Raw genomic sequence first — 13,817 nt, forward strand, 5'->3', positions numbered from 1 at the left:
AGGAATTTACATAATTGAAAGTCTATTATATGAGCCTTTAATACAAAATTTATGGATACAATCTAGCATGTAGGGGTGTCGTTATCTCTCCCTTTCCCCTCCCCCAAATAACGAAACAAAAAAGGAAAAGTCTGAAACACGAGAGCTAAGTGCAAAATTTACCAAATGGATGAAGTTTTGCCATCAATTTAATAAAATCCAACTTGGCTGAACTTGGGTGGATTAATAGTACTGGTTGTAGGCCTGGCTTTGATTGTTATTTAAAGGGACACAGGGCGATATGGGTTAGTAAATTTGTTGTTTTAAAGAGTCTATTTAACCTTTGTAGTACAAAAAACACAATATCCACAGATTTACACTAAACTTACACAGTTTGAAGATAAAGGTAGTAGAAAGCTTCCCTGAAGATAATGCGTGCTGAGGTGCTGTACAGCATACGTTTGTAAATGATTAAAATAATTTTTGTTTCATGACATTGTTTTACTACATAGTAAAACAATGTCATGAAAATAATTTTCGTCTCGTGAGACAAAAATTATTTTAATCATTTACAAACGTATTTTCATGACATTGTTTTACTCATTTCTCAAAAACTACAGCACCTTAGTAAGTAATATTTGAAGGGAAGCTTTCCACTGTCATTATCTTCAAACACCAAGTTTAATGTAAATCTAGGGACATTTTGAAAAAGTACCCTAATCCTTTAACTACAGACCCAACTGGTTATGGGCCTGGCTATGATTGTTGTGATTGAAAGGGACAAGTTGCCTTCAGCGTAATGGGCTATGAACTTTTTTGTTAAACTGCAGGCCATGTTTGTTATAAGGAACACCACACAATTTCTAGGTTATCTTATGCTAGTCTTTTTAGAACATGTGTATAATATATTTTTAAAGTTTTAAACGGTGTACAAGATTTCCAAATTCATTTTATAATGTACTGTACACTGTTTACAGCTCAACATCCAAAGGCAATGTTCGTTTGAACACGTGGTGATTCGTCGATTATGCCACAACTGCTAGTTTGGACACATTTCCGCCCAAATGTTCCACAAAATTCCACAATTTACCACAAACAAGTACAAATGACAATGGAAGCTTGCAAATTTGTTTTTACAAATTTATTAAGATCATAAAAGCGTTATAAAGGAAGTAACAAATATGTAACATTGAATGTGTGGTACAAGTAATGCTGACATAAAATTCTCAATTTTAAATAGTCACAATGTACATGTGCTAAAATTTTAAATAGTCACAATGTACATGTGCTAGAATTGATAGCAAGTCCGAGATTTCAATTTTTTGTCCTGCATTGGCCACACAGTCATTTGGCCTGTTGGCCATCAGTACAAATGACCTAACTTGGCTCCACTGGTCTTGTCCAAGACTGTAGACATGCACAAGTGCATGTTCAGGATATAGTGATGCACAATATAGACTGATCGTACTGATTTGTACATGTAAATAATAGGCCACAAGTCCCTGCTTTTGTTACATTAAGTAATACCATAGTCTAGAGCTACTCAGTCATTGATGGAGGTCAAAAACTGAAGAAGGGATCGTCTGTAGATCAGGGAAATTGGTAAATGGAGAGGTTTTGCAAGTCTACAGATACAGAAACCGATATGTCGACACTTTGTGTTCATGTGATGCATATCCATCACTATCGTATTTTGCACACATGTAAGCTACTGATACAGGAGCTCATACACGTCGTAGAAAAACAGATACTGTTTTGCAGCCATTTAGCTGTGCTTTTGTCCCAGATCAAAAACATTTCCCACGGAGATGCTTTCACTGGGGTGGTATCATGCTTAATATAGATAGAAATTGTCGGTCATTTGCAAGCAAAAACGATGAGAAAATGCCGTTTATAAAACACGGGATCTCTATAGGTCATGCTTGTCGAGAAAAACCCTCGTGATGAAAGCCAGCACGTGCTCAAGTGACACGTATTTTGCGAAACAAAATCCAACACCTAACTGACGTGAACGGATACGGTTATCGTATCATCTGTATCCACACGCTTGCGAAACCTTTTTAATGAGCATGTGTATTCATTGGGGCCATCCCAGCACCTTTCATTTAAAAGGTGATGGAACGAGCAAATAACTAAATCTGGGGTACTTGGTGTCTCTGCTTCACCTGCAAGAGGTTGCTATTTCATGCAATACTGTTTAAGCTGGCTATTGGTCATGATGAAAACCTATTGCATCAGGCCACTATGCATCAGATTTCTTTTAGATTTTTGGCTGGTCAGCTGTTGCGAAATTTTGCTCAATTACCCCAGAAAAATACACAACCATAATACGTTTTTTCCCAAATGCAAACCAACTTGCATTTGAAAAAAATAACACTTTTTAGTGTGTATTTTTCTGGGGTAGTAAGCAAAATTTTGCAACGGCTGACCACAAGTTTCTCACTTCATGCATAGTCCTTGCTGATAAATAATTACGGTGTTCTTTTCAAGACCTAAAAATCATGGTTGCCAACCAGTACACTGTTGTTCTCTTAAATACTCACTTGCCAAACGGGTATTATGAACTAGTATATGAAAAAAGGTCTTGACATGTAACATCAACTCTGCCTCAATTTGGTTGGTCTGTGATGCAAATGATGACCACAGTTGACTAAATTATACATGTATACTTTTTTTTAAAGCCATTGGACCCTTTCGGTACAGAAAAAAAAAAAGTTCACAGATTTACAAATAACTTACAGGGTTTACAGAAGGTAGTGGTGAAAGACTTCCCTTGAAATAATATTCCATAAAATGCTTTACTTTTTGAGAAAACAGTAAAACAATATCATTTCTCATTAGCGAGAATTACGAATTTATTTTAAACACATGTCATGACACGGCGAAACGCGCGGACACACGGGTGGGTTTTCCCGTTACTCCAGACTCCGATGACCGATTGAGCCTAAATTTTCACAGGTTTGTTATTTGATATAGAAGTTGTGATACACGAAGTGTGGGCCTTGGACAATAGTGTTTACCGAAAGGGTCCAATGGCTTTAACTAAACGAAAGCTTCCAACAAATTGTTTGTACTGCTACAAAACAGACAAATTCAAACAAATGCAAATACATGGCACAAAGTATAAAAATGATGCCTGCAATGAAATTCAAGTATTCTACAGCAAAAAACAGGATACAGATTTGTAAAACCTTTTCTTGTTTCCTTGTTCATTATCAGAATATTTGTTTCTGCATTCGTATCAAAGAACTTAATCCTACAATTACAAAACAAGACTATTAAAAATATAGATTTCTTTAAATTGAGATATTGTTGTAAAGTACCAGAAGCATATTTATTATCTTTTACAATTTATACAAATACCAATTTCAATTTCATCATAAAATAATTTTGGTGGTTTGAAACATTTCGGTATCTATTTCATAGTAAAACATTTTTAGCTATACATGTTCATTGAGTACATTTAGTGGGTCATCTTGCACCCCAAGTCTAAACTAGCTCCCCTCCTACTCGTGGCACATTTTCCAGTGAGTTGATCAACAAATTGAAGCTTTTCAACTTCACTTGTCAGGGTTGGCCCTTGACCTTTTTTTAGCAGGCCCAGTTAGCTTGTCATTTCACTAGTCTGTGAGCTCTTCTCTAGTCCATATTTCAAATAGAATAGTCAGGCATGTGAGACTTCCTCTTTTCAGCTGATTTCCTCTGTTTTGGGTTTGATTTTCCTCTATTTTTCTTCACTTTCTGTGTACAAAAGTATAGGAATAGTATCTTTTCCTCCTTTTTTCTTGCCCAGTTTTCCCTTTTCCTCTTTTTTCATGGATACATGTAGTTACTCACATGCCTGAATAGTGCTTGTCAAAACTGGACCACTCGGAGTGAACATAGTGTTGTCGGAATATAGAGACTAGTAGTCGCCACATTTACCACAACATTTTTTTGCTGTGGCAGTGGAGCATCAAAATCCACAGTGGGTGATATTGTATGTCAGACAGTAGAAGAGCTAATTATTATTACTTTTTTTGCCTACAACTCAATGTTGAGTAGGAGGGGACAAAGTGTGTTTGTGATTGTCACTGGAACATCTGAAGTCGCACTTCTAGGCTTGTGAACAAATATCGGACACCAGCCGTGCAATCTTGTCCTCAAGATTGTAGCTCAGTTGTTGACAGCCTCTAAAGCAGAATTTGATCACAGCATGATCCTCTTATCTCTTTGTCTGGGAGAATGATAGCATTCTGGATCATCACCTCCGCAGAAATAGACACATTGCTGCCTGCATTTCAAAGAAAGACAAATCTCAAGTAAAAATCAACCATTGGTAAAATGAATTGAAATAACTGGCCTATAAAATGTACAGGTTGTACGATGACAGACAGTGATTCACACTGCAACTTTGATAGCAAAATACACTGAATATGAGTTTTGCACACTGAATGCTAACATTGTAACGGCAAATGATGATTTTTCATTGTAGCAAACCCTGATCCACAATGAGTAGCATGTTGCTTCTTTACAACAAAAATTGCTCCCTGTACTAGAAGGTGCAGTCTGCCCCAACCACCCCCTTCCCCCAAAAAAACTGTCATTAACAAACAAAAACTGCACGACACTGACCTTTTGGAAAGCAACAAAGCAACTTTTTTTCTGTGTGGTTTCAATACTGAATAAATTAACACTGATGTTTCCCAGTTGCATTGATTGCTGACTTATAAAATTGTTATTGAGTGTTCACCTACCAACATATCAAGATAAACTTGATGTGAAGGCATAATGGAATAATGGATAACGTTAATAATGGTCGGGGCAAAGTGGTCTAGCACACCAGTCTCTAAAGCCCGGTTCATACTTCCTTAATCCTTTGAATGTGATACAAATTTTGGCGTCACACAGCTCCGTTTTCGCTGTAAATATTTCACAGAAGTTGAACGCAGCTCACTTCTTCTGAACTATCTCTTTGCGAATTTTGACTATTTGTTGCGAATTTTGTGACATCAAAATCCGTATCACATTCACATTCGCATGAAGTATAAACCAGGCCTTAGTCATCATTGTGTGGGTTCGAATCCTGGTCATGACACTTATTGAGTCTTTGAGCAAGACACTTGACGATAGATTGCTTCTTTCAACCTAAGTGTATAAATAGGAACTTTGAGTGCCAAGATTGTTTTATTTTGGATTGACCCCTTAGTGCTGATATAACCATCTTGAGATGTTCCCCAAGAAGTCGAGAAAGTTTGAGAAATGGTCAAGAATGTCTGATGAACAGGGCTGATTATGTTGTATCTATAGGGGAGATCTAGCTACAATGATATGATGTGAACCATTTGTTATTATTATAAATTATTACAAAATTAATAAATTATGAAACCCAATCCATTACTCCAGGTCAAACACTAAGTTCTTCACTGAAGGTCAAATTCAGTATTGTGATGCAATCATTTTCCAAAAGATCAGATTCCTTGATATGAAAGCATAAAAATTGCAAGTCTACCACACGTAAACAGCCAATGATGTCACACTTCAAACATAGCATTTTTCGTACACTTTTTTGTTTAGTGTTGTATAAAAACCCAAACCCTTAAACCATTTGAATGTGCGATTAGAGACTTAGAATTTTCCCATGCTCTCATAAAAACTCTAAATGAGTGCATCCCAAAACTGCATTTTGTCTGTAAAAGAGAAATGAGCTCATGGGATAAATACATACAGATGAGAAGATGAAAATGGAGGGCGTTAGAGAAGAATCTGATTCTTGATGCTATAGCCGATCTCTTTGTGAGGAAGCACGATGGAATTAAGAATGATGACCTCTGGAGGAATGGCCACATTGCAACCTAAAGAAACACCAAGAAAAAAACAGCGGGTGATAGACCTTTATCACGGTGTGGCCATCTTGATTTTTCTCCATTCCAAATCATTGTAACCAAACTGAGGCTGGACGAACTATAATAGTCTGGTGCCATGTTTGCGCAATGAATGTTGGCATTCATTACTGTTAATGGAAACAGGGAACATGACCAAGATGGTGACAGTGTGACTATGACGTCTAAATGGCAAAGCTTTGTGATCTTTCATTCACTATACATGAGTTAATTACAGGCCTGTATGCTTTGTTTGGGAAAGGGCACGTGCACCAAGGCATTTTCTCCTTGATAAAGGGCACCCAATGAGGATATTGTAAATTTCTACAGGAGCATTTCAAGGGCACCTAGGCAATGACCAGGGGGCATGGAGGCGGTTGAATGGGGTACCATGGTTATTTTTAGACCTACTGTGGGCGGTACAAATTATTACTGCATCTCTTTGGTGGCATTGACTTGAAAATTTATTGAAGAATATGGCGCAGGAATGGAACAAGTGAGTAACTCCACACAAGCCAGCCAATATTAATGAGATAAAAAATGCAGAAATTATATGAAATGTATAAGCTGGTGTGTACATGTATGTTGAATGAAATGTTACGTAGCTATTAAGTACAGTTGCCAAGGTTTTTGGGTTTTTTTTTTTTTTTTCTTTCATCTGGCAGCTTAATTGATCAGTAGACAAAGAACTGTTCTCCCTTGGGCCCTGGGAAGATTTATCTTATCCTTAGCAAATACATTGGTTAATTAAAGGGATTGTAATATTACTTAGATTGTATGCGTTCGGTGATCACCTAACCTGTGAAAATTTAATTTCAAAAGTTGGTCAAATTTTTCAGATATTGCCGCAAATCTAGAACAGTCTAGTTATAATCAGCGCAGGAAGAATAGTCTGCATTTGGAAGACACAACAATCTGAGAAACATTACTGCAGCATCGCTTCTCAGATTCCAACTTTTTGGGGATACAAAGTGAAATCTTTTTTCCATAACAGCAGTACTTCAAAATGAAAATTTCCTCAAAATGCATGATACTGATCCAAAGCTACTGTACTTGCTTACCAAGTAAGCAAAATGCATTATACTATTCGGCTGTTATATGCTACTGTACTTGTTACCAAGTTTTACCCCCAATAATTTTCATAGTCACTACCAAACAACTACACACCTTTTAAATGTTACACTCTAAAGTGAACAAGAAACCACTATAAGAATCAATGACCTACAAGGGCTTAGAAAAGTAAGTGATCCGTAAAAAAATAAATAAAAAAAAATTGAAAATGTGGAAACTGCCTGCTTACCTAGAATTGTGATTGATGGTGTAAGCTTGCCATGCTCGTCAAACAAGTTGTCGCTTTCCATTTTGGCAAACTTGTCGTTGGGGTTAGGATCTTGTGGCGTCCCCTCAACCCTTGACCATGCTCCCACGGAGCTGTTCCATCCCACTATGCTGTGCAGTATGCAACAGTGGTCCTGTAGTCAGTTTAAAAATGAAGCTGTTCTAAAAGCAGGCATGATAACTGACCCTTAGAAAAGAGTGGGAAAATTTTATAGAGTACAAATGCTGACCTACATGTACACATGTAACAAGCTTTAGAAGATTTATCAGGCTATTTTATCACAATTTTTAAGATTTTTCCAAGGTCATAAACAAATCGGATAGCAGACTAAGTAGGAAGAATTTCATGCCTGTAAAAGATACATGGTGGGAAAATGGTAGTTAAAAATGAAGAACAGTAAAATAAACAAACACCAACTTTTCCTGTCAATTGAGTGATGCTCAAATGAACAAGTTTTTTAAGAGCTTCATTTTTTTTGTGCCCACGATCTTTCTTTGGTTGCTTTGTTACTGAATGAAAACAATACATGTAGGTTGCTGATGTAAAAATTATAAAAATTACATACACACAAAAATTGAATAAACCATGCCTTTCAGCACATTTTTAGCTCTTTGTGACTATTCAGGATCGAATTTGACATGGTAGCCATCGGAATTAGCGACTATTTTAATTTGGTAAAACATCCAGAATCGTTTTTTGTAGTGAATACAATCACAACACTTCACCTGTAGACTGGCGCCTTCCAGGATTATAGATTCCCTGACTCGTACGCCTGGTCCAATAATGACAGCAGCACCGATAGTTACATTAGGACCCAACTGGAAAAATAAAGCAAACGCACAATATTTTGCTGTTAACAATATACTTTAAAAAAAAAAAAAATTTAACAGAGCAAGGACTATTTTAGAGAAAGGAAATTAAGCACAATTGTACGAAAGCCCTAAGACGTGATCAGGATAAAAGTTTAATCAAGATTTGTATGTCAAGTAGTTATGTGATTCTCAGCTGAATGTTATTTTCTCTCGTAAAAAAAACAAGTGCATGCACTTAAAAAAAATATTATCTTGTGGGCGCGCGGCCCAGTGGACTTGACTAAAGCTCTGGAGTTTCTGATCAGCAGACTGTGGGTTCAAGTCCCGGTCCTGACACTTATGTCATTAGCAAGACACTTAATCAGTATAGCTTTGTCCTTTTGAGGGGATACAAAGCCATAGATCCTAGGTGTTGAGTAATGTGCGTAAACCTACATGACACCCTACATACCGTAGCCGTGGCATCCACACGAGCAGTGGGATGGATAAACACATCTCCATGGACACGAGGCCCATTGTCGTTGTTTTGAGCCAATCTGTCGGGATGAGTGTCATGGTACAGTCCTAAGTAGAGACGGTTGGCATGGATGGCTGACCTGTTGGAAACAAGTTCAATAATCTTAAAGTTAAATAACTCTGACTCTGTGTGCTACGCTAGAGTGGGGGGGGGGGGGGCGTGACAGGAGAGGCAAGGTTGGTCTTGCTGGTACTCGTATAGCAGACCAGAGTCCCCAGTCAGAGTCCCCAGTCATACAGACCTGCAAATACATCTTTCAATTTTGAATCTTTAAACAAGCTAATGCTCACAATTGTGTGACTTCAAATTTATTAACCCCTTCCATCGAAGCTTGATTTCACTGCTAATTTTCATCTCACCAACAAGCATGTGTGTACACGAGGCATACATATAACGCAACTTGCTTTATCAACACATACCAAACAAATACATACACAGTCCCCTCCTTTCCTTGTTGTAGATTTTGGCACTATGTGGATTGTATTTTTTAGTCCCTACTTGATGGCGTGAATTTTCCCTGGAATAATCCTCTAAAGTTTTCCTCCCACATCTATACACTGAAAGTTATTTTCTCGTTGGCTTTTAAAAGTTTGGTTTTCTAAGATTCCTAGGCATCACAACCAGAGTTAATACATGAAATTAAATGAAAATTCCACATAATACTGATAAACTCTTTACCCAGCAGACTTGATTTGACTCCACACCAGATCTTCACAGTTGTAAACAAACAGTTTCCCGGTGCCGGCCAACGGGGAGAAAATGTCTTGCTCCAGGCGAATGATGTCCTTGTTGCTTGAGAAAGGATCATCACTGAAAGATAAAAAGCAAACACTTCAATCTCGATCCTTAAAGAGTATCTACACCTTTTGATACCAAATACTTTGTTTTTCCTTTGAGTTTTACGGGCTTGACTGTTTACCTCTGATGCATGGAATTCGCACATCAGAAATATGCAGCATTTTATATTTCCATTCCCTAACAAAAGATGTATAGAGTCTTAAGTTAGGTAATTCCGATAGCAGTTCTCTAATACAGGCCTGATACTTCATGGAGGCAATGAAGGCAATTGGCTCCATACCCCTCTGGTCAATGTCTTGAACTGCTCAAGTAGAAATTTACAATTTGCTCCATGGGGTACCCTTTACCAAGTTGAAATTGCTTTGGTGTCCTTGCCCTTTCAAACACAAAGCATACAGGGGTGGATTTCACAAAGAGTTAGGACTAGTCTTATTTCGAGTTAGGACCAGTTACTCGTCCTAACTTAGGACTAGCCATGCAATTTGTATATCTCCTAGGGGACTAGTCCTAAGTTAGGACTAGACCTAACTCTTTGTGAAATCGACCCCTGGCCTCCTAATAAATAAAAAGCTACTGTTGATTGAGAACAACAAACTGTAAATGGTGTTCTACAGAAAACAAAAACACATCTTACCTCATGATTATCGATTGGTTCTCTTTGAAGACGGTTGAGATGTGTTCAAAGATCTCCGGCGTGAAGAGGTAAAGACCACAGTTGATGATGCTACTGACAAAGGTCTGGGGTTTCTCAACGTAGTGCAGCACCTGTGAAGAATCAAAACAAAAAAAAAGACAAGAAGTTCTAGGGTTTTGCACAGCACTGGTTGCATGCAGTTTCCACTATGAATTTTCTTTTAAATTATTTTATGTAGGGAGCCCAAGTGCGCTCTCAGTGTTTAACTGTCGCATCCACATTTGTGGTTTACATCATTCATAATAAAAAGTTAACTTGTGGGTCGCAAAGTGTAGACTCACTCTCTTTACCTTTTGTGGCTGGCTGTGAGCATGGGAGAGCAAATTATTTTCACTCTGTACATACGTATTTCTCTGCTTTTTTTATATATATTTTGGTAAATGCTCTTCCTTTTTAATTAGAGGACTCGCCTCCTTCCTGTGTCTCTACACTTACATCAGGCCTCAGATTGAACACCAGACCAAAGGCCTGTGGCAAGTGATTTAGTGTCAGAGACAGGACAAGTAAAGTTGTCTTGTTTTGCGTTTTGTTTTCAATTCAACATCAATATTTGAAAGAGTTATATTCAAGTGTTGAGTTTGAGTCTTACAAAAATCTTTCAATCCTGCCAAGTAACACCCATATAACAACAGATAGATAAATCTGCTCTTGGTATATTATAACTACAACAGTTGAGATGATAACACCTATTTCTCATTTTGATTCTAGTCTCTTTCCACTTTGATTTTGGTCTTTTCAATATAATCCTGGTACAGTAAAGATTCTGAGCTACAACTCCTGCGGTCTTCAAGGTTTTTTTTTTCTGACTTGATGTTTTTGAGCCCGTTACATTTGCTTTAAAACCACTGCAGTGCAACCAATGGATTTGTACATACAAATTTACATGTCACTCACTCACTCACTAAGTCGCCCACAGGCGAGCTCGAGCACGGCTTTTCCAAGCCATTCTGTCTTGCATGTCTTAACAGTGAATACACCTATTTACCATACTGGCATCACACTGTGTAAATACTGTGTGAACACAGTACACACAGGCCTTCCCAAACAAAACAGACCACTAACCTCATTTGTGTCCGAGTCCATCACAAGACATCCATAGTTTAGAGACTGTTTCTTGGTTGCCTGGGAGAAAATTAGGACAACTTGATTAATAATCAGTATTCAGAATCAACCAAAATCAACTAAAATATTTGTATTTAATTTTTACATATTTGTATTTAATGTGTGAGAAGCACTGCATACTCGGTACTTTCAAGAGTCCTGTGCAAATAACCCAGTACAGGCATGCCAGTACTACTCCTCAGGTGGGATTTGAACCCAGATCCACATCATTCTAACTCTGTGCTGTGGCTTCTGTATTCTGTGCATTTGCACAGGGTTACCGCCACAATTATAAGGGAAAAATTAAATGTGATTGACTTTTGAAGAACCATTGACTTCATTTGTTAAAAGTCAATTATCCATGGGGGTGCCCTATGGCTACTGCTCATGGTCATTCATTATTGCCCTCCACTGAAATTTCTTGAACCTTGCTTTGTAAGCTTTCTGGTGCAAGGAGCTAAAACAATGATGTTGGTGGGTTTTTTTCTTGGCATACCTCTGTTGCTAGCAGGGTGAAATGTTTTCCATTGCCCTTCAGCTTGTGGAACTCAAGCATTTCAACCAGTGGAAACTTGCAGCACAGATCACCATTGAAGACAAAGAATCCTTGAGGCTGGCCACTTAGAATTTGATCTCTGAAATGGTACAATCCCCCGGCCGTCCCAAGAGACGTGTACTCCTGTAGATATCTAGACAATCAAAAACATAAACCGGCGGGTTGATATTGGTTTCATACATGGACTTATAAATACTTATAAATCTCAAATGTTGTCTGTGTCGGCTGTGCATGCCCTCATGTCAGCTGTGAACATAAATACACACAAAACACTCGCAGACTGAAACTTCTATGATGATCATTTGAACTTCTTTATATATGGACTTTGTTCTAAGTGCTTATTGAACTCTCAGTTTCCACACATTTTCGGTTTCCAGAAGGGTGCTATGGATGTAAACCAAAACACCAGTGTTTACAGTTAACCACTTCTTTCAACTATAAGTGTTCTTGGTTCTTTAATGTGTGCCACCAATTCTAGTACACTGGACTTACAGCTTATGTACCTTCTGAAAGACAAAGCAATTATGGTTTAAAAGCATATTGCTCAAGGACACAAGTGCCACATGCATGTCTCATACCCAAACCATGCTGATCAGAAACACCAGAGCTTGAGTCCGGTGCTCTTAACATCTCGGCCACAACACGCCATAAACACAAAGGCGAGCAACTGTCCCAATGTATAAAATAGGAACAAGACTTGCATGGTCTATTGAACCTGTACTACTTCATTGGATAAAACAGAGTCAGCCATTTTGCTGATTGAAGACTTAGAAGTGACAAACCTAATGTTGACATTGAACTCTCTCTGTGATGCAGTTAGGAATCGGTTAAGCGCTTCACTCGGCTGGTAGAATCCAATCACTAAAATCTCCAGCAGATCTTTCACCTGGAAATCAACGCGCAAAAAAAAAGTACAATTATTGAAGACTGCTCATACTTTTCGATACACAAATCCAAAGACCTATCAAATGTTATTTCATATTAAGAAGTGATCATTGCCAAGCCAATAAATAAAACGATTACTATTTATCTAAGAAATTGTTTACCATAAGCCATCTAGACAATCAATGAATAAATGAGTGACTTTTTTATGGGGTTGGGGGTTGGGATGGGTCATACCTTACTACAAGCTTCGATGTGATGATGAATGATGGGAAAACCAGCGATTGGAAACAGCGGCTTTGGAAATTCCAGCGACAAAGGCCGAAAACGGGTGCCTGAAAAAAGAAGATAAAATAAAAAAAATTACAGTGGATTCTCAAATGAACTTTTTTCCCTTGCAGTCTTGTGTAGTTGGCGATAAGAAAAAGGCCTTTTGAGTTATTTGCAGGGTGAACTTTCATGTCATTTTAAAGTTACAAGTTTGATTCTGCCTGCCATCAATCAGTCTTGATCTTGATCTCGGTATTATTGAAAAACTCCAACTGATGAAGCAACAGTCAATGGGAGATTAGAGATTGAGAGTCTGTAAGAGTATGTACTTCTTCTTCCGTGTACTGTAAGCACAGACTCAATTACAATGTACATGAGCAAAAGTCATACTCCTTTTACTACTGTATTGATCTGAATCTGAATCTGCATTATCTTATTCTTACTATATTAATCATTAGTCAGCAAAGCATCCCATTTAACTCAATTCACTTCAATAAAAAAAAAAAAATAGAAAATATAAATAAAATATTAGATTATTATTTTAATGATTATAGATAGAAGAAGTAGAAGATACAATTTACAAATTAATTAAAAACCTGGACTTTTTTTTAAACAAAACATCACCACAAATTTAACTTCATGGACAGGACAACCCACGCAGTCAGGTGGGAAATAGAAACCCAATCAACATACAATACAACAAATTATGAAGACTAGGTAGGGATAGGATTTAGGAGTCTCTCGCTAGGAAATCAAAGTACCAGAAAAACGGGTTTAAAGACAAAACTAAAGTCTGAATTAATTAAAGAAGCGGTACAGCTTACCTTTCTGTGGCCCTCCAATGAGAATAACTGCTTTGTACAACATCTTTCCGATGCTACATGTACACAGCTTGTTTAAAAAAAACTAGATCGAAAGAGAGCTTTTTGAAGTTACCAAAAGTATCAGCCAGTTACCGATGATGATGTGTCGTCTGTATTTGTGTTGTTGACATTCATCCACGTACAA

The 13,817-nt window shown here is 37.6% G+C and overlaps 1 protein-coding gene across 2 annotated transcripts; it reads right to left on the reverse strand.

The window, feature by feature from the left end:
• Positions 1 to 146: 146 nt before the first annotated feature.
• On the reverse strand, positions 147 to 13,801 carry LOC139939445 (mannose-1-phosphate guanyltransferase alpha-A-like). Of its 2 annotated transcripts, XM_071935370.1 has the most exons (12): positions 13,634 to 13,801; positions 12,777 to 12,874; positions 12,440 to 12,543; positions 11,598 to 11,790; positions 11,063 to 11,122; positions 9,941 to 10,071; positions 9,187 to 9,318; positions 8,443 to 8,587; positions 7,905 to 7,997; positions 7,141 to 7,312; positions 5,687 to 5,813; positions 147 to 4,252 (listed from the first exon to the last, which is right to left on the reverse strand). In XM_071935370.1, the coding sequence occupies exons 1-11, from the start codon at positions 13,674 to 13,676 to the stop codon at positions 5,713 to 5,715; spliced, it is 1,272 nt and encodes a 423-aa protein (XP_071791471.1). In that variant the 5' UTR covers positions 13,677 to 13,801; the 3' UTR covers positions 147 to 4,252; positions 5,687 to 5,712. The 2 variants fall into 2 exon arrangements, with proteins under 2 accessions (XP_071791471.1, XP_071791472.1); XM_071935371.1 differs by lacking the exon at positions 5,687 to 5,813.
• Between the last annotated feature and the right edge of the window lie 16 nt (positions 13,802 to 13,817).

The sequence above is a fragment of the Asterias amurensis genome, chromosome 7 (assembly GCF_032118995.1).
Source record: "Asterias amurensis chromosome 7, ASM3211899v1".
NCBI lineage: Eukaryota > Metazoa > Echinodermata > Asteroidea > Forcipulatida > Asteriidae > Asterias > Asterias amurensis.

Coding starts and splice junctions, on each gene's coding strand:
- LOC139939445 (XM_071935371.1), bottom strand. CDS start 13,676: ATGTTGTACAAAGCAGTTATTCTCATTGGAGGGCCACAGAAAG. Junction 12,875..13,633: donor CATTGGAGGGCCACAGAAAG/GTAAGCTGTACC, acceptor TTCTTTTTTCAG/GCACCCGTTTTCGGCCTTTG. Junction 9,319..9,940: donor AACCAATCGATAATCATGAG/GTAAGATGTGTT, acceptor TTTATCTTTCAG/TGATGATCCTTTCTCAAGCA.